This window comes from Sminthopsis crassicaudata, chromosome 2 (assembly GCF_048593235.1).
Source record: "Sminthopsis crassicaudata isolate SCR6 chromosome 2, ASM4859323v1, whole genome shotgun sequence".
In the NCBI taxonomy this organism is placed as follows: Eukaryota; Metazoa; Chordata; class Mammalia; order Dasyuromorphia; family Dasyuridae; genus Sminthopsis; species Sminthopsis crassicaudata.
The window spans coordinates 656,837,944-656,859,286 of record NC_133618.1 but is presented as its reverse complement, the minus strand read 5'-3'; the positions used below and the strand labels follow the sequence as shown (position 1 = coordinate 656,859,286).

Below are 21,343 nucleotides of genomic sequence, written 5' to 3'. Positions count from 1 at the left end.
AGCCACTAAGGTTTCTACCGATTCTACCAAAAAGAGAAATATTGCCATTTCATTACATCAGGTTTTATGTCACTGTTTTTATGGCTCTATGAACATTTCAAGATAGTTTTTCTTTACCTGTGAGAGTTGGTATTTTTTCCAAACTCCCCTTCTATTCTTTTCAAACCCTTTGATATGCTCTATCCCTTTCCCCCTTCCAATCAAAGAGATGTACCAAGAGGTGGCCCTTCTCCCTGCCAAGGCCAACAGCTCTCTACATATACTCAAACCCATCCCTGTCCCTCTCCTACAGCAGAATTCATCCCTCCTCCCAAATCTTTAACCCTTCCTGTCTAGTTATTCCTTTCCTACTGTCTTCCAGCATTTATCTCCACTTTCATTAAAAAAATTCACTACACCCTACCATCACTTAGCCTATTATTCTCTCTTTTCCCTTCCTCAAATTCCTTGAAAAAATTGTCTACTTTTGCTGCCTCCACCTCCTCTCAATCATTTCTCATCTAGTTCTAGCCTTATCACTCTCATTGATCTAAATTTACCAATTAGTTCTTTTTCTGTTTAACTTTGATTGTTTGACCAAAATACCTGGTGGACAGAGAAATGGTGCAATGGATAGAATGCTGGATCTGAAGTCAGGAATATCTGAGATCAAATCCAGCCTCAGACACCTACTAGCTGTGTGACCCTCGTCAAGTCACTTAACTTCTACCTCAGTTTCCTCAGTGATAAAGTGAGGATCATAACAGCACCAGACTCCTAGGGTTGTTGTGAGGGTCAAATGAAATGATATTTGTAAAGCACTTAGTGCTTGTCACATAGCAGGCATTTAATAAATACTTGTTTCCTCCCTCTCCCCATCAAAATTGAAGAATTCCAGTTGTGGACTTAATTTAGTTTTAGTCCCAGCTTCTTAAACTGTAGTTAGAGATGCCACATGGGGTCTCATAATTCAATGTGGGGGTCACAAATTATGATTTATTATCAGTAAGTCTCTGTTATATACCTATATACCTAGTGTCACATAAAATTTCTCAAATGAAAAAGGGTCACGAGTGGAAAAAGTTTTAGAAGCCCTGATTTAAGTGAATATAGGTACATTTTATCAAAAGAAGATAAATAATTTAAATGTTATTTATATAATATCTAAATCTGTATGGTATCAGAATAACTGTAGAAACAAGGCTTTCCTTCTGTTTTTGGATGAGAATGGTAAAAGCAATTAAAATCTCTTTGTGTAACACTGCTGCTGCTCTTTCACACATCACATCTCCAGCTTTTTTCAGGGACAAAAAGTCCCTAATCTTGACATTAGAATTGATCTGTAGCCCTGCCTGTCACAGCTTAAGTGTTAACCATAACCCTTGGATGGAAGACTTCCAAGGATGATGTTGGCAAGTAGCTGCTCTTGTCATTTTAATGTTTTGGGAAAAACCAAGGATACCAATATTCAAATCAGCCCAAACTCTCTGGGTCTGGGTCACATTTTCTATGGCAAATTTACTTTTTCTTCTTTTTCCTAGCATTTTTTTCTATTGCCATGGAGAGGTTACCTCCCTCTTCACATTTGTAATTTCTATAAAGATTTTAGGAAAAGATTATCTAATCTAATGAAGGAAAGGATCTCGTCCACCTGAAATCAGAATATAAAAGCTTTAATAAGTAAACAACTTTTGTTGGAATACTTCCATCTTTAGTTTATTTACTAATTCTGATTTCTAATTTTATATACTGTTAAGTTGAGTCAAAAGAGTGACTAGGAATTTAGGATCAGGAAGATCTGAGTTTTAGACCTGCTCAAATACTTTCTAGTTTAGGCAAGTGACTTAACCTCTTTCTGCCTCAGTTTCCTTACCTGTAAAATGGACATTATAATAACATCTATCTTGACAGAGCTGTTGTGAAGATTAAATGAGTTAATATATGTATGTAATATATGTAAACACTTCATAAATCTTAAAGTGCTACATAAATGATGATGATGATGATGTTAAATACTACCTGAATTCCAAAGAGACTAAAACAAATATAAACATTTTTATCCAGTTCACTTTAAATAGAGCATATCTGTTGGCAGATACTAGAATTTTCTTTATTTCACTTTTGACACCTGAGAATGTGGAGGAGGAAAAACAGGCTTGCTGTGAGGCTTGGACAATATTTATGTATCTAGCCTTTCTTCCCTCTTTGACTCTTACTCTGCTTCCTGCCTTTCTGTTTCCATCAAATGATCCCTTCCATGATATACAAAAGGCAAAGGGTTTCTATATTCCCTAAATCAGCAGTAGATCTCATCATTTTTTTTGCTTCTATCTGCTGCTTTTGACACCCCTTTCTTCTTTGATACACTCTCCTTTCTGGTGTTTTTCCCTACTGTTAGGACATAAAATTCTCACAACCAAATTCAGAAAAGCAGAAATAATAAACACATCCTTTTTATATCATAATGCAATAAAATTGCATTAGATAATGGACAATGGAAAGAAAGATTAAAAAATTAATTGGAAACTAAAGTTTAATCCTAAAAAAATGTGGGTCAAAGAACAAATCATTGAAACAATCAATAATTCAATTAAAAAGGGGCAGCTAGGTGGTGAAGTGAATAGAGCATCAGCCCTGAAGTTAAGAGGATCTGAGTTTATATCTGGTCTCAGACACTTAACACTTCCTAGCTGTGTGACCCTGGGCAAGTCACTTAACCCCAATTGCCTTAGCAAAAAATAAATAAAATAAATAATTAAAAAATTATTCAGTTAAAGAAAATGACAATGAGACAACATTCCAAAATTTATGGAAAGCAGCTTTTATATCTCTAATTGTTCATATGAATAAAATAGAGAAAAAGCAGATCAACTAATCAGGTACGCAAAGTTTGAAAATTAGGGGGAAAAAACAGTTAAAAATCTCCCAAAACATCAAATTAGGAATCCTAAAAATCAAAAGAGAGATTAATAAAATTGAAGATAAGAAAACCATTGAACTAATAAATAAAACTAGAAACTGGTCTTATGAGAAAAAGTAAAATAGGTAAGTTTGAATTTTAAAAAGAAAGAAGAAAACCAAAATAATAGTATAAAAAATGAGAGAGGTGCATTTATCACCAATGAAGAGAAAATTAAGACAATTGTAAAGAGTTATTTTGCCCCATTATATGTCAATAAATTCAATGGTGTAAATGAAATAAATACTTACAAAAATATAAATGACCCAGATTAACAGAAGAAAAATAAAGTAAAATAAAAATAAATTAAATTAAACAATCCAGTCTTAGAAAAAGAAATTGAACAAGACATCAATGAATTTCCTAAGAAAAAATCCCCAGGACCAAAAAGATTCACCAGCAAATTTTACTTAACTTTTAAAGAACAACCAATTCCAATGCTAAATAAGCTATTTGAAAAAAAGGCAAAGAAAGAATCCTACCAAATTCTGTATACAACACAAATATGATGTTGATACCCAAATCAAGATGAGTCAAAATGGAGAAGAAAATTATAGCCCAATTTCCCTAATTAGTATTGATACAAAAATTTAAAATAAAATACTGGAGAGAAATTTACATCACAAAAATCATATACTATGACCAGGTTGGATTTATATCAGGAATGAAGGACTGGTTCAACAATAGGAAAACATTATTATTGTCCATACCAATAACAAAACTAACTAAAACCACATGGCCTCAATAAATGCATAAAAAGCCTTTGACAAAATATAGCATCCATTCCTAATAAAAACATTAGAGAACATAGAAATAATAAGGAGCATAGGAATAAGAACTTACCTTAAAAAAGTAATATTTGTCTAAAGCTACCAGTAAACATTATCTGTAATAGAAACAAGCTAGAAACCTTCCCAATAAAATCCAGAGTGAAAAAAAGAATGACCATTATCACCTCGATTATTTAATATTATTCTAGGAAGTTTAACTATAGTAATATAAGAGAAGAAAAAGAAATTAAAGGAAATAAATTAGACAATGAGAAAACAAAACTATAAATCTTTCCAGAAGATATTATGTTATACTTAGAAAATCCTATCAACTAAAATACTACTTGAAATTACTATCAATTTTAGCAAGAGATACAAAATAAGCCCACATAAATAATCAACATATATTACTAACAAAGCCCAGCAGCAAGAGATAGAGAAATGTCCTTTAAAATAACTATAGGAAGTAAAAATTACCTGGAAATCTATCTTCCAAGATAAGTAAAAGAACTATATGAAAACAACTATAAGACACTTTTCACACAAAGTCAGATCTAAACAATTGGAAAAATATTAATTGCTCCTGGATAGGCTGAGCTAATATAGTAAAAAAAAAAAAAAAAAAAAAAAAAAAGACAATTATTGCCCAAATTAATCTACTTAGTCAGTGTCATATCATTCAAACTACCAAAAAACTATTTTATAGAGCTAGAAAAAATAATAACAAAATTGATCTGGAAAAACAAAAACTCTAAGATATCAAGGGAATCAGTGGGAAAAAATGCGAAAGAAGGTAGTCTAACTGTATTAGATCTCAGACTGTACATAAATCAGTAATTCTCAAAATAGCAAGATACTGATTAATAAATAGAGTGATGAATCAATGGAATAGATTAGGTACAAATTGCATCATACTAAATGACCAATATTGGAGGAGATATAGGAAAACTGGGACAGAAATACATTGTAGATGGAGTTATGAATTGATTCACCATTCTGGAGAAAAATTTAGAACTATGCCAAAGAGCTATAAAACTGTACACACCTTTTGATCCAGCAAAACCATTGCTAGGACTATATCTCAAAGACATTCCACAAATGTCTTTTATGGATCTATTTGTAAAAAAATATTTACAAACGTTCTTTTTGTGGTGGCTAAGAATTGGAAATTAAAGAGATGCTCATCAATTGGGAAATAAACCATGGTATATGACTAAAATTATTGTATTATGACAAGTAGTGTGATTTCAGAAAAACCTGGAAAGACTTACATGAACGATGCAAAGTGAAGTGAACAGAAACAAAAGAACACTGTACACAATAGCAGCAATATTGTTTGGTGAGGAATTGTGAATGACTTAACTATTCTCAGCAATACAATGATCCAAGACAAACCCAAAGGATTAATTAATGATGATACTACCTGCCTCTAGAGAAAGAATTGATGTTATTTGAATACAGACTAAAACATGCTATTTCTTACTTTATTTTTTCTTTTATTTTAGTCTTTTTTTTTACTAAATGACTGAAATATTTTATGTAATTGTGCATAACCTCTATTTGATTTTTTACTGTTTCAAGGAGAGGGAGAAGAACAAAGGAGGGAATGGAAAGAGAGAATCTAGAACTCAAAACTTTAAATAAAAATGTAAAAAAAAAATTAATAGTCCTTGCCTTCACTTAACTTATATTCTAGTGATAGAACATGCAAACAATTATGAGTTAAAAAGATATATGCAAGATAAAATGGAAATGATCTCATAGAGAATTCCCACTATTCCACTGTGGGAAGAAGGGAGGTTATAAGTAGAATAGTTAAGGGAAAAAAACAGAAATTTCCTTCTCCTTCTTCACCAAAAAGAATCAGAAAATCAAGGCCCCAAAATCCTCGGAGCAGAAAGAACAAAAACTTGGAAAGGATTTGATTCCCGAGACCCAGATTTTAAAAAAAGAAGTAGTAGGAATGTCACAGAGGCATAGCTAAAAAGAACCTTAGAGATCTAGCCTCCACATTTTACAAATGACAAAACTGACCCAACAAATGATTTGCCGAAAGTCTCACACAGGCAGCAAGTAGCAGGTTTGGAATGTAAATTCAGGATCTCTAACCCCAAATCCAGACCTCTTTCGACTGCATCAACTCTATTTGTATGGCATGGGACAGTAATACTTTTTTTAAAAATTATATTCATTTTGATGATTGTTTCTCCTTTGTTCTTGAAGAAGACCAATGACATTAGGAGGGTGATGCCATGATATGCAAGTGAATAGATTTAAGTGAGGGAGGGTTGTGCAAAGCCACCAGTCTCACTCTCTTCTTCAAAGCCATCTGAGACCAAAGGCAAGATATGAGATAAGAAGACTAATAATGACTCCAGATGAAGTGGGAAATTTTGGCTTTTTTAAGCTAACGTCTTTCCGGGATCTAACTTTGTCTGAGGCAATACCTATTCAATAATGAAAGGCTATGTAAAAATTGAGGGGGAACATTGATTTTGAACTTAAATACAAAAAGACAAAAAAAAAGAATATTTCCATATATACCATGCAACATAAAAAGACAATTCAACATAAAACCATGAATTTCCACTTCACATTTCTTGCTTTTTTTTGGAAAAATTATGTAGTAAATACTTCACATTATTTTCTGTTTTTCTGTGCTTTCCTCTAAGTTTTCTTTTGTTCTCTATTTGTGCACTGTTTATTTTTTCTCCTTCCCTACTCCAACCTTAAGAAGGCTACCATTAGATGTGAAGATATGTATATATATATATATATATATATATATATATATATATGTATATATATATATATATATATATTTCACACACACATACATACATAAATGACTTAGTTGCTCAAAGATGTTCTTACAATAATGTTGCTGTTAGCATGTACAAAATTCTCTTAATTCTAATCATTTCACTCTTCTTTATTCCATGCAAGTCTTTCCATGATTTTCTAAAATCAATTGCCTCATCATTTCTTATAGCACAATAGTATTTCATCACAATCACAAACCACAATTCATTCAGCCATTCCCTAGTTAATGAGCAGCCCCTCAATTTCTAGTTCTTTGTCACTAGCAAGAGAGTTGCTATAAATATTTTAAAACATATAAGTTCTTTGCCTTTTTCTCTAATCCTCTTGGGAAACAGACCTAATAGTAATGCAAGGCAGAGGTAATACACAATTTTATAATTCTTTGGGTATAATTCCAGATTGCTCTCCAAAATTGTTGGTTTGATTCACAGTTCCACCAACAGTGAATTAGTGAACCAATTTTTCCATATCCCTTCCAACATTTGTTACTTTCCTTTTCTATCATCTTAGCCAATGTGACAGGTATAGGATAATATCTCATTTTCCATTTCTTTAATTTGCATTTCTCTAATCAATATCAATTTAGAACATATTTTCTTTTAATTATTTTTTTTAATTTTATAATTATAAAATTTTTTGACAGTATATATGCATGAGTAATTTTTAACAACATTATCCCTTGTATTCATTTTTCCAGATTTTCCCCTCCCTCCCTCTACTCCCTCCCTTAGATGACAGGCAATCCCATACATTTTACATATGTTACAGTATAACCTAGATACAATATATGTGTGTAAATACCATTTTCTTGTTGCATGTTAAGTATTAGATTCCAAAGGTATAAGTAACCTGGGTAGATAGACAATAGTGCTAACAATTTACATTCACTTCCCAGTGTTCCTTCTCTGGGTGTAGTTGTTTCTATCCATCATTGATCAACTGGAAGTGAGTTGGATCTTCTTTATGTTGAAGATATCCACTTCCATCAGAATACATCTTCATACAACATTGAAGTATACAGCGATCTTCTGGTTCTGCTCATTTCACTCAGCATCAGTTGATATAAGTCTCTCCAAGCCTCTCTGTATTCCTCCTGCTGGTCATTTCTTACAGAGCAATAATATTCCATAACATTCATATACCATAATTTACCCAACCATTCTCCAATTGATGGCCATCCATTCATCTTCCAGTTTCTAGCCACTACGAAAAGAGCTGCCACAAACATTTTGGCACATACAGGTCCCTTTCCCCTCTTTAGTATTTCTTTGGGATATAAGCCTAATAGCAGCAATGCTGGATCAAAGGGTATGCACAGTTTGATAACTTTTTGGGCATAGTTCCAAATTGCTCTCCAGAGTGGCTAGATTCTTTCACAACTCCACCAACAATGTATCAGTGTCCCAGTTTTCCCACATCCCCTCCAACATTCATCATTATCTTGTTCCTGTCATCTTAGCCAATCTGACAGGTATGTAGTGATATCTTAGAGTTGTCTTAATTTGCATTTCTCTGATGAATAGTGATTTGGAACACTCTTTCATATGAGTGAATATAATTTCAATTTCATCATCTGAGAATTGTCTGTAGAACATATTTTCATATGACTTATGTGTAGTTTTGATTTCTTCATTGGAAAACTGTCTGTTCATTTCTTTTGACCATTTATCAAATGGTGAATGGCTCTTATTTTTATAAATTTGACAAAGTTCTTTATATTTTGAGATATGAAACCTTTCTCTGAGAAACTGTCCATAAACTTTTTTTCCTATTTTTTCCTTCTAATTTTGGTTACATGGATTTTATTTGTGCAAAATTTTTGTAATTTAATGTGATCAAAATTACCTATTTTATATCTCACAATGCTCTCTCTTATTTATTCATAAATTCTTCACCTATCCATAAGTCTTATAGGTAATATATCTCATGTTCTAATTTTCTTATATCTCCCTTTATATTATATTTATATATAAACATAATATATTTATATATCCTATAATCTACATTACATATTATATATGAGCAATAAATATTAATAGTATACATATATACTTTTTATCTGTCAAATGCAAAGTTATTATATTCATTTGCTACTGTGTATCATATGTCTATTCTGTTCCACTTATCTACCTTTCGGTTGCTTACCCAGTACCAGATAGTTTTGCTAATTACTGCCTTATAGTAGAGCTTAATATCTGGTACTACTAAACCTCCTTCCTTACATTTTTTATTAATTCCTTTAATATTCTTGACCTTTTGTTCTTCCAAATGAATTTTGTTATTATTTTTTCTAGCTTAGTAAAATAAATTTTGATAATTTAATTGGGATAGCATTGAATAAATAGATTAGATAAAATTATCATGGTCTGTTATGTTGGCTCTGCCAACCCATGAACGTTAATATTTTTCCAATTATTTAAATCTGACTTTATATAAAAAAGTATTTCATAATTATGTTCATGTAATTTCTGGGTTTATTTTGATAGGTATAATCCCAGGTGTTTTATATTGTCTACAGTTATTTTAAATGGGGAATCTCTTACTATCTCTGCTTGCCAGTATTTGTTAATGATATATAGAAATGCTGATGTTTGTGTGGGTTTATTGTATAAACCGCTGCTTTGCTAAAATTATTCATTATACCCACTAACTCTTCAATTGAATCTCTAGGATTTTTCAAGTATATTATCATATTGTCTGCAAAGCGAGGTAGTTTATTATCTCCTTGCCTTTTCTGATTCTTCTCTTATTGCTGACACTAGCATTTCCAATAAATGATTGAATAATGTATTAGAACTGAATAATTCTAGTACATAATTGAATAATGAGCAACCTTGTTTCATTTTTGATCTTATTGGGAAAGCTTCTAGCTTATTCCCACTACAAATAATGCTTTCTCTGGATTTACTTTTTAAGAGTTCTGATTTTCTTAGATTTCTTCCCTGATGTTTGTTTGCTCTACCAGTCCCCTATAGTTACTAAAACATGAATACAGGAAAGATCTGCCCATTTAAATATCAGGCTAGTAAAAGGAAGTTTAGTGAATAGCCTTACAACAAAGTAGATCATTGTGTGTCATTAGATTTTTTAGGTACAGATTGAGATCTGAAAAGGCTTTTAGATATTATCTAATCTAATACCCTTATTTTACAGATTAGGAAATTTAGACCTAAAGGGGTTAACCAAGACTATGTAGGTAGCAAGTAAGAGGGCTGGTCTAAGGTCCCAATTAGTGAAAGCCATAGCAAAGATTTTAGGGATGGAATATGGGTCTCTATTATGGAATAGGGGATCCCAGTTGGTGAAATCCATAGCAAAACTTAGTATCCAGCATATTGGTGAGAGCCATAAAAAGGAAATAGTGGTCAAAGAAGAATACAGCAACCATCACATAGCCTTGTTTGTCTGTGTCTGCATCCAAGCCAGGCCATAATTAGTGCAATCTTACACGTCTGGTCTAGTAAACAACAGCAACAACCTTGCACCCGGTTCTGGAACTTGGCTCAGTACTGAGCCCTAAATTAAAACACAGGCCAAATCACACTAATGTATATAAGCTCTATAGCTCCTCCTTCTTTTGTCTGATTTCTGTAATTACCATGGGGCTTTGCAGGGATTTGGATCCATTGAATCATCTGGCAGCTGCCCCAGACTGTGCCCCTATATAATTAACCCATCTGATCAAATGGATCATATAATCATATCAGAGCTCCCAGCTTTTCTCTTTGCTATCAATTTGCCCCTTTGGTGAAGGGGCACTCCTTGAATTGGGAGAAGCCCCAAATTCCTTTGGGAGATCTGACAGCAGGGGTTTGAATTTTGAACCCTGACTCAAACTGCTAATTTTTTTTCATTGTTCCAGCCATTCTGAGGGACAGACTGAGCCCAATCTTCATCACTTTCACTACAGTCCTCTGTCCACTAGGCAATACTGCCTCTATATTAGCAGGAGGAAAAACCCCTTTAAAAAAAATCCAAGAAAGTCTTTGAGGTGTTTCAGAGAAAACAGGGTAAAAGAGAAATTGGGGGTAAAAACAGAGATTCAGAGGAAACAGGGAGGCAAATCCTGAGCCTTGTAGATGAAGGACAGTGGTCCAGCTTCCCTTGAGTCAGAATCAAGAAATGTCTCCAAAGGTTTAACAAGGGCAGAGTATTCTGGGTGACATTGCTCTGTAAAACCTTAAGTCTGATAACAAAGGGAGCAATTATTATTATCACCTGTCTTTCTCTCTGCATACTTCTCAGTTCAGTTACTGTCAAGGACTGCTAGGTTTTATTACCAGGATAAGGGACAGTTATTAATTTCCAGAGTCTAGGTGGGGTCATTTATTTAAAAAAAAAAAAAACCCAGAGACCCTGGCTTCCTTACATGGAATGTCTGTGTTTTTCTCAAGTTGTTTTGAATTGGTCAGTTAATTTTAAGATATATATTGGATTTTATTTCCAAAAAGAATTGGAATTATAAATTATATTGAATATTTAAATGTCTTTAAGATAAGATACTTAAAGGATTAAAACAGACCAGAAGCCATTAGAAGGAAGCAGAAGAAATATATATATTTCCGAGTAACGAGGCTGATCAGATTACATTTCAGTAATCAATTTGGCTCTCTGACAGCTAATCCTGTCAGAGAAAGGGAAGGTTGGGCTCCATGGTTTTTGCTTTTTGATAAGAAGTAGCTTGGAAAGTATCATCATAGATAAAGACCTGGAAAGTACGTGAGAGCTCATAAGAGCCAGCTTTTTTTATTCTGAGTGCCAAAAGGTCAAGACATTTGATCAAGATCTCATAGGTTAAGTGAATGGCAGCCAAGATTGGAATTTATGGCCCTCTGACTAATTTTCAGAAATAAATTTTTCTTGGAGCTGAACTCAAGCAAGAATAGAGTAAATTGTGGCATGTGAATATAATAGGACAACACTACATTGTAAGAAAAAAAATGAAGGTGGTAAATACAGCGAAGAATGGGAAGATATCTGATACAAAGTTAAGTAAGCAGAACTAAGCAAACAATATACTCAACAATTATAACAATGTCATTGGAAAGACTAGCAACAAAACAATTAAAATTGAAAGCTGTGGAGTTATTTTATGTGTGTGTGTGTGTGTGTGTGTGTGTGTGTGTGTGTGTGTGTATATGAAGACCAAAGTCTTCTGGCTAAGATGGCTACAGACTATCCAATTCTCATAAACTTACTCCAACAAAAACCTGAAATTTATTCCATGATGAAAAATAATAAGAAATCTGATGGGAAATTATAGGAAGTGACTGATTCTACCCTAGAATAGCACAAAAAGTCAATTAGAAGCCACAGGCAAGAGACAGGATAATGATCAACAAAGCAAGAGCCAGTAGAGGCAATCAAGCCCACAGGCTTCCAGTGACCAAGGACAAGGCAGAGACAAGATTAGTCTGGGATACTCTGTACAGAGGCAGAGAGAATGAAGGGCCCTTTCAATTGCTCAAAATTTTTTTCTAGATTTCTCTTGACTCTTGTGTTTTTTAAATCAAAGCTCTAGTGTTTTCATCAACTTCAGGATGGAGACAGGGCTTCAAAGTCTCAAGGAATAGTAGCCACCAGGGTGCCAAGCCAATGTGCAGACCAGAACAGTGAATATGTTCAGAGGATCCAAGGTTCCTAACACTGTCCTGAGACATCATTGAGAGTCCTGATGGCCCAACTCCCTGAGCTTCAAAGGGATCTAAATTTAGGAGGCCAGCCTCATTGTTGTGACAACTCAAGTCACCCCAGGTAAGACCAAGCAGAGCTGATTATTCTAGTTAATGTTACACAGGTGTCAAGCAGTGAGCACAGACAACATGACTCTGGAGCAAAGACCCATTTTAGGAACTAAGACTGGGGAGAAAGTCACTATCTAGAAAAAAATCTTGAGATATGGAGTTGGCCAAAAATTAACTTTAGAAGGAGAAAGTAAGTTCATAACAACTGAAATCAGGGACAAAAGAAAAGAGTGGATTTCCCACAAGGATACATGACTATCTAGAAGAAATTAAACAAGAGATTTAAAAATTAACTAAAAATTTTGGAGTAAAAAATTGGAAGGACTGGGGAAGTTATGTGGCGCAGTAGATAGAGCAGCAGCCCTGAAATCAGGAGGACCTGAGTTCAAATTTGATCTCAGACATTTAGCACCGAATAGCTGAGGGACCCTGGGCAAGTCATTTAATCCCAATTGCCTTAGGGGAAAAAAAATTGGAAGGGAAATACTTTCCTTACAAGAGAAAGTGGGAAATCTTACCTAAGAAATGGAGTCCCTGAAAACTAAAACTAAAATAGAAATCAATAACTTTATGAGACAACAATATCAACAGAAGATTTAGGAGGTCTATAGAGGGTTGTAAGGGGGGAGGGGAAGAGGAGGAAAAGAGGAATTCACTAAAGTGGGAAGAAGGAAAAGGGGGTGGAATGGGATGTATCGTATAACTATAATTATAGTACACAAGAAGTAGAATGTGTGAACATTGAAGAAAGGATGACTGGAGGGAGCATCAGACAAATCTCTTGCTTATCTGAAATAGACAAAGGAAGGTCCAATAGTCACAGAGTTAAGTTTAGAAATACAATGCAAATAAGCAGTGATGGGGACAAGGTGTTAAGAGGAAAGGAATAGTCACAAGCAAAATGAACTTCTTGATTGGGATATAAACAAAGGGGTGGTGATTAAAACAAAAAAGAAAAAGAAAAGGGAAAAAACCTAGAACTCAAGAGGATGCTCGAGGGGAGAATGACTGGATAAATTGTGGCAAATGAATGTAATGGAATATCCTTATGCCATAAAATTTGACAAATGGGATGATTTCAGAGTATCCTGAGCATATGAACTGAAGCAGATCGAAATGAGCAGAACCAGGAGAGCAAAATAGACAAAGACAATAATATTGTATAAAAAAACAATTTTGAAAGACTTAAGAATTCTGATTAATGTAATGACCAGCTCTATCTCCAGAGGACCTAAAATGAAGCATATTACTCATCCTAATGATAGAGGACACAAGGTACAGAAAAATAGATTTGGGGACTATGGATTTGTTTAGTTATGTTTAGTTGATACAAGGTTATTATTGGGGTTTTTCATGGAGGGATTAGAAAGAGAAGTGGTTAGCAAGTGATGTTCCCAAAAATAAAGGAACCACAAATAAAAGGTCATTGGAAGTTTTGGGGGTTGGCTTTTTTTAATGTGCAAAAGAGAAGGATTTTTCAGAAGAAAGCACAAACAGGACAGTTTTGAAAGTAACTTGGTATCTTATATATACATACATATATATGTATATATATGTATATATACATATATATATATATATATATATTTACAAAAGCAAGTGGTATGGAATAGATACTCATATTTCACATAGAATTTTTTGTATGTCCCACTATGTGAATGGTGCTTTTTTGACATTTAAGTTCAGAATTTTTAAAATTGAAAAATAAGGACACAAGGGAAAAAAAGTAAAAAATTGCAATACCCAGGCTCCAAAGAAGAGATGAGAAATGCATATTTCTCTCCTTTTTGCAGAAATAGAGAACTAATCATCAGACTTGGTTGATATGTTGGTCAGTTTTGCTGGACCCTTTCCCCCTCTTTTTAAATCTTTCCTATAAGGGATAGCTCTCTAGTCAAGTCTCTTTGGGAAAGGAATCTTGTAAAATATAGATAATACAAGAATGAAAAATTGTGGAGATTGGGTGGAAGTGGAGAGTCCTAGACACATGATTGCATCGGTGTAGGGAATTTCTGATGATGAAACCTCCCTTAACCCAGCAGATTGGCAATTGCTCTTCTAAAATAAAATATATAAATAAAATTTTTAAAAAAGAAAATCTATTCCTTGTTAATAAAAGACTTCAACAGACAGTTTTGATATTTCCAACTACAACTCTACAGAAGCGACAAGAACACTGTACAAATGGAGAGTTCTCAGTGGTAAGAGAATATTGTATCCACTGGTGAGACGTCATCCCCGACCTTCAATGCAAATGTTTCTTTGAGGAGATGAAGTAGCCTGACACAGGCTTTATGCAGGGAAAGAACCAGGAGAATTAGACAATGAATGATCATTGCCAAACATCAAATGTCTTAAGCAAACTGTTGATGAGTGCTATATATCAATCCTCTAAATGAGACAGATGTTTTTATACTGCTGATTAAAGGGAAACCTGTATGCTTTTGATATCAGACATGAGCAAAGCAGAGTTGATATTCCATTGTGAAAGTCTGAGAGCAAAGTTTGCATTCTTGCCCAGAAAGAAACTGAAGATATGAACAACAGGAGTAGCTTATAGACTTACCTTTTATCAGAGATAAGTTTTTAATCACATTCTCTCATACTAATGTTTGGTTTGAACCACTAGTTTCTATGATTGTATAACATGGAAGTCTTTATGGAAACTCGATGTCTCATCAATAAGTGGAAATGACCTTGATTCCTCAGTGGTTACAAACCCAAAGAGTTCTGCCAGATCCTACATGCTTTCAAATAATGACCTATTCCATCAGCTGAATTTGCTGAGGCTCTTCACTCCATAACCAGAATTTACTGTAACCCAGTTGACCTCCTTGCTGTTCATCCAATGAAATACTTCATCCCTCACCTCTCCCACCATAACACAAGCTGTCCCTTGAAAAATCTCTTGCATGTTAGCTGTCTTCTGGGCTAAATTCACATACCATTCCCTGCAAAAGATCTTCCTGATTCCAGAAGTTGTCTGTGCTCTTTCTCTTCTCAGAAAATCCTGTAGTTTATTCCCAGTAGAATATAATCTACTTGAGGTCATGGCCTCTTTCCCCTGTGTTTTTATCTCCTCAGTCTAGCACAATATCTGGCATATAGGACATACTTAATAAATGCTTGTTGAATCAAATGGAATCACTAGAAGGTTAGTCACCAAGTGATGAACTCTTTTAGCAACTTGGTGAAGAACATGTTCTAAAGTGGGAAGGAGTTGTCACCTGCCCCTTAGAGGGAGAGCCAGTACTAATGAAATGAAAAATGAAAGACAACCACAAAAAATTTATTTTAAAAATTCAGTAAGAATTTCCGAGTAAAGTGGAAAGGCTATTATGAATTGATGCAAAAGGAGAAGAAATAGGAGTACACAGTGATAACAAGGTTACAGGGAAAAGTAATCTTAAAAGACTTTGAAATTCTGATTAGAGTAGTGATAAAACTTTCCACTCATCTTTACAGGTACAGAACAAACAACATGCAGAATGAGGCATTTTCAGACATGACTAATATGGAGATTTGTTTTGCTAGATTCGTAGTGATTTTTTGAGAGCTTCATTTTTCATATTTGTTTGTTCCTTTGTCTTAAATTTGCTTAATGAGAGTGGGAGGTAATGTTAAGGACAGATTAATTTTAAACAAAAAATATTTGTTATTAAAAATAAATATAATTAACTTTTTTAAAAGCAAAAGGTGTCAAAACTATTTTTAAAATATTTAAATATTTAAAAAATCCCAATAAGTTCATTTTGGGAGTAATTGATTCTAAATTTCTTTATCTGGTCATTGTCACTTTTTCAAGGGATAATATGAATGACTAAGCAAAGTAAAATGAGAGAGAAAGAAGACCTGGATGGATGTTAAGAACACAGGAAGGGTGGCAAAGGAGAGGTTTTTGAATATTGAAAGATTTTTTTATTTCCCATTATAATTTCAGAAAATGCTTCTAACAAGTTGAGTTCATCTTCCAGGCCCTTAGATTCTTTTGGTTCCAGAGATAACCAGATTCAAAATCATCTTTCCAAGTTCCTCTTTGGCCCAGGGTCTCCCTTGGAAAAATTCCTGCATTTGAAGTAAGGGCTTTGTTTATTTTCAAGCTAACTCCCTCTTATCTCTTCTCCTCCCTTCCACCAGTCTCTAATCTCAACCCTACCCAGCTGGGGAGCTTTGACACTCTGCAGATTGCTGAGTTGGGACCTTTTACTGCTGTTTTGCTGGGGAAGGAAAAGGAGAAGCAGTTTTGTTTTCCTGGGAAAATCCTTCAGTTCGTATATTCTAGGAATTGCCTTCCCAAGGAGGTCTTTAAAGAACTAAAGCCTTATCTTTTAGATTATCTGAGGAGACTGTACCTCTATTGATTCAGGTGACAGAAATGAACAAACTCCATTCCTAATAATAGCTGACTCTTAACTAGTACTTTGGGATTTACAAAGGGCACTGCAAACTTTACCTCATTTAATTCTTTCAGTGAAATATTACTATCATCCCTATTTTAGAGATGAGGAAATAGACTCAGGCAAAGTAACTTTCCCAGCAAACACTGAGGTGGGATTTAAATCCAGGTCCCTTTCCCCACTCCAAGCAGGGTTCTATCCACTATAAAACTCTGCCTCACTCCTATCCAAAACCAAAATTGATAGTTTAATAGTTTAATGATTTCCTCTGAATCCTGTTTCCCTCTACCATACAAATAAACTTTTTTTTTAAATTTGGATCTAACTTGAATGGTCAGGTATGAATTATTAGCTCAACATGGGGAGGAAGAGAAAAGGATGTTCTTTAGTAATAGGGAACTCACAATAGCATGGAGTTTCTTTGTGTCAGTAGCAACATTTGAATATGATCTTCTGCGCTCCCTGGCTGGCTCACCTATTACCAATCCAGCATCCCATTAGCCATGTATGTATACACAGATATATATCTGTGTATATTTTTGTATACATATATAACTATATATGTGTGTGTATATATATATATGTGTGTGTATACATATATATGTATATATATATATAGAGAGAGAGAGAGACAGAGAGAGAGACAGAGAGAGAGAGAGACAGAGAGAGAGAGAGAGAGAGAGACAGAGAGAGAGAGAGACAGAGAGAGAGAGAGAGAGAGAGAGAGAGAGAGAGAGAGAGAGAGAGAGAGAGAGAGAGAGAGAGAGAGAGAGAGAGAGTTATATATTAAGGCTGAAGAGACAATTTTTCTCTTCATTCCATCCCTAACCAGGGAAAAAGGTAGTGTTGACTCTAGATTGTTTTGTTCTGTCCCTACTGTCAGCCATCTTTCTATCTCTGGTGATTATAATAAGAAAGTTTCTTCCTTGACTCAGAAGTTAAAAAAATTAGGATGTCCTTGGACAGAGTGTGTATGCTTTGGGGGGGATAGGTATTTCAAAGACTTCATTCCCTATCAGATTTATTCTCAATCCTTCAATCCCATGAAATTAAGAACTGATGTATGTTGACAGTGAATAGAATGATGGACATGGGATCAGGAAGATCTGAGTTCAGATTCCACATAGGACATTTACTACTTGTCTTGCCCTAGACAAGCTGCTTTAATCTCTAAGACTCAGTTTCCTCACCTGTTAAATGATGATAATCACCATAGTACAAATCTTTGATATTATGAGGCTCAAATGAGGTCATGTATACATGAAAGATATTTTGTGAATTTTAACAGGTGCCATAAAAATGTCAGCTGGGATTATGTCTCAGAGGAATATGTATGTTTGAAGAAATTCTCATTAGTTTGTTAGCTGCACCTTGGAGGCCAGGTCCGGGGTGGCCCCCAATGAGGGCCCCATTATTCCCAGTACTACTGTGCCTTGAGGTAAGAATGGTACCATTGAGGGACGGCCTTAGATATGCATCTTCCCCCAATCTCTTTTGACTCAATGAATGTGTATAGGCATAAACATATATACATAAGTATATAATATATAACAGATATGTAAATACATAATAAAATATATAAAATTTTATATGCATGTATATCTATATGTATGTACGTGTGTGTGTCTATCTCTCTGTGTGTGTAAAATGATTTGTCCATGATCATTCAGGCATTAAATATCCTGAGTAGGATTTCAACTCTACCAGATTTCTACTTCTGTTCCCCTCAGGCTCAGGTATCAGAAGATTCCCATTATCCATACCTGTGATGTTTCCATGACTCTTTACAACTACTATCTCAAGGACTTGTGATTTTGTCACCATGGGCATCCCCACATTTACCTCTATTTATACCTCCATAGACATAAATGTAATCCAGCTGTGACATTATAGTCTGAGAGAGTTTTCTGAAGAGTAGAGAAATGACTTTCCCTTCATTACACATCTAGTAAGTGTCCGAGGTGGAATTTAGATCTAAATCACCCTGATTCCAAGTCTAGTACTCTACCTACTACTTCACATTAAGTAGGAGCCAAGACAGAGTGAACTAATTTAATTTTAGAATGACAGGTTCAAAACCTCTCTAGTACAGTAGCCTGCCCCTAAGGAGCTTGTTTCACCACCTGGAAGCTATTTAGGATAGTTTCTCCAGATGTTCAGGCATATTTCATCTCTTGCTCTTCCTTCAAACTCTACACCCATCCTGGGTCTTCAAATGACATCTTCTGCCCTCACTTCAATTTCCCTGTGTCCTGGCTCCTCCCCACCCCAGGCAAACTGATAAAGCAATGAAAAGGCAAGAAGGTCCTTTGGCAACTATTGGGATGGTGGGGGTAGGGAGGACATGACATGGGAATTGTGGGACAAGGCAGTTTCCAAGCCCTGTGGCCACAGAGTTTATATTGACACAGAAAGAGACCGGACTCACCGTATCTGCATCTGTACTGGCAAACCCCGTTCTTCCCTCCTAGCAACTCGAGAAAGGAGTCAAAATAGCTGTTGACTGATTCAAAGCTGCCCCGGATGTGCCGAAGACCCCAGTCGGAGTAGGATTCCCCAGCTTCAGAATCGGATTCGCTCTGGCCCACGCAGCTCCTTATGCTCAGCCACAAGAAGAGCACCCTGATAACAAGCGTCATCCTGTAGCCAAGTAGAGAAGATGGATCCTTTCCCTAGACCCCAGCTGGTCTGCTGGGAAGCCCAGGTGCCCAATGACCAGCCTGGGTGGTTCTGAAGAAGCTGCGGGAGAGGATTATCTGGAGCATTCAGCTTAGGTGCTCCCTAGTGAGATGGACTTTAAACACTTGTTCTGGTAGCTGGGCTGAGATCAGGGCAATTACAAAGAGAACAAAGGTCAGGTAATGGGAGGGCCCTTCAAAGTTGGATTCCAAAACAAGTATAGGAGTATTGACCAATCTCTGAAATGTAGGGGCCAGGGGCGGGTTGGAGATAGACTTCCTCCATTGGGATATGCTCTCTGTATGGTGGAGTTTTCCAGACTGTCTGGCTTCCTGAATTCATTCCCCCATCCATAGGCTCCAGACCCTATTTTATCCACACATCTCCTAGATGTCCCTTTGGATGGAGTTCTGAGGGGGACTGGAGAACATGTTGGCGGGGGGGACTGTTTACCATGCGGTATGGTCAGGAAAGCATTGCTGATGGCTCTAGAAGACCTTATTCAGAGGAAGAGGTAAGTCAGGACCTGAGCATTTATCTATCTTCATCACTGATTACCCAGCCAGATGATTCAATAAATCCCCTAATATCTCTTCACCTGGCTTTATCTGTAAAGGGGCCCCTTTTGCCACTCTCAATAACAATTATACTTTCCATGACTTCTAAAGTCTCTTCCAGTTCTCAGTCTAAGACCCCATGGCCAACAGAGAGAGGAACGGACAAATGAAAGCAGCAGGTGAATTCAGAAAAGAATTCAGAAAACGATTCCTTTATTAAGCAGATTGTTAAATTTAAGAGACTGGTTTACCTGGAAGGTTTTGGGGACACCCGTAAATCCCAATTTGAAACCCAGCAGCCAGATACCATTTCCAAGTTAGCACTCTGGTTTTTGTTACACAAAAGGACATAAATTCCCTTCATGAGACCGCCGGGAATAAAAGCAATACCTTCATTGATCAAATGAATCTTTTGGCCACTCTCAACCATGCATCGTGGTTGAGTGCCCCATCGGAAATAATGTATTACATTTCATTATCTGAGGATAAGGAATCCCTCTGTCTGAGGGAGAGAACCGGAATTGCTCTGAAATAGAGACCTCTGGAGCCCCAGAAGGAGGGAATTGCTGTTAGACAATATTCCAGAGTAATAATGATACCACTTTATGTCACACCGAATTTTAAATTTTCAAAGTATTCATGACCTTCTTCAGGAAGGCTGATGAGCTTCATGCAGAGATTTGTGAGACTAGAGCTGAGAGAGAGATGGACTTGGCCCCTGGGGCTTGAGTGTTTGAGTTCAATTCCTAAGCCAGACCTTTATTATCTGTGTGCCAGCTAGGGAAGTCACAGCTCTGAACTTGGTGTTAATAGCATCTGTCACAGTTGGAAGATCAAATTATGTGAAAAGCATTTTGAAAGATATATACACATATATTGTGTACATTATCTATTATACATTATACATACATATGTAAAGGGATGAAACTTGAGTTAATGCACTGAGGTTGGACAATGGAGCACTTGAGGCTAATTACCGATTGGACAATACTCTATAAGATTATGCTTGGAAAATGGCCTTTCCCACTATCTTGTGCTGGCCCAATAGTTTGGTGTATACAGAGAATTGTGGGAGGGACTAGGAGGTGAAGTAAGACTAGCTAGGGTCACTTCTGGGTAGGAGATGAAGAGGTGAGGTTGCAGAGATCCTGTGTCCATTCCCTTCACTTCTACTGCTAAAGTCCAAGAATAAAGACCAAGGACTTTTGCTTATCCTGACTCCAGCTGATTCTAAGGTATCCAGGTGCTAACATGGTCATCACACATATATATTATTACATATTATGTAATTATATATTCCATATATCAGCTATTATAATCACAAGGCTAAAAGTCACCATGGTGTATTAGATAGAGTTGGCCAAGAAGACCTGGGTTCAAATGCTGCCTCTGACACAATCCCAGTTGTGTTTCTCTGGACAAGGTCCTTTACCAG

General features: G+C 35.6%; 1 protein-coding gene across 2 annotated transcripts in view; it reads right to left on the bottom strand.

Moving 5' to 3' along the window:
* PLA2G12B (phospholipase A2 group XIIB) overlaps positions 1-19,483 on the bottom strand; it is a 32,869-nt gene extending 13,386 nt beyond the window's left edge. The window contains exon 1 of one of the 2 annotated variants that reach the window (XM_074296864.1): positions 19,101-19,483. In XM_074296864.1, coding sequence (XP_074152965.1) covers positions 19,101-19,311 — 211 coding nt within the window. In that variant the 5' untranslated portion in view covers positions 19,312-19,483. The remainder of the gene's footprint in view (positions 1-19,100) is intronic. The other variant, XM_074296863.1, reaches the window with a different exon arrangement.
* Between the last annotated feature and the right edge of the window lie 1,860 nt (positions 19,484-21,343).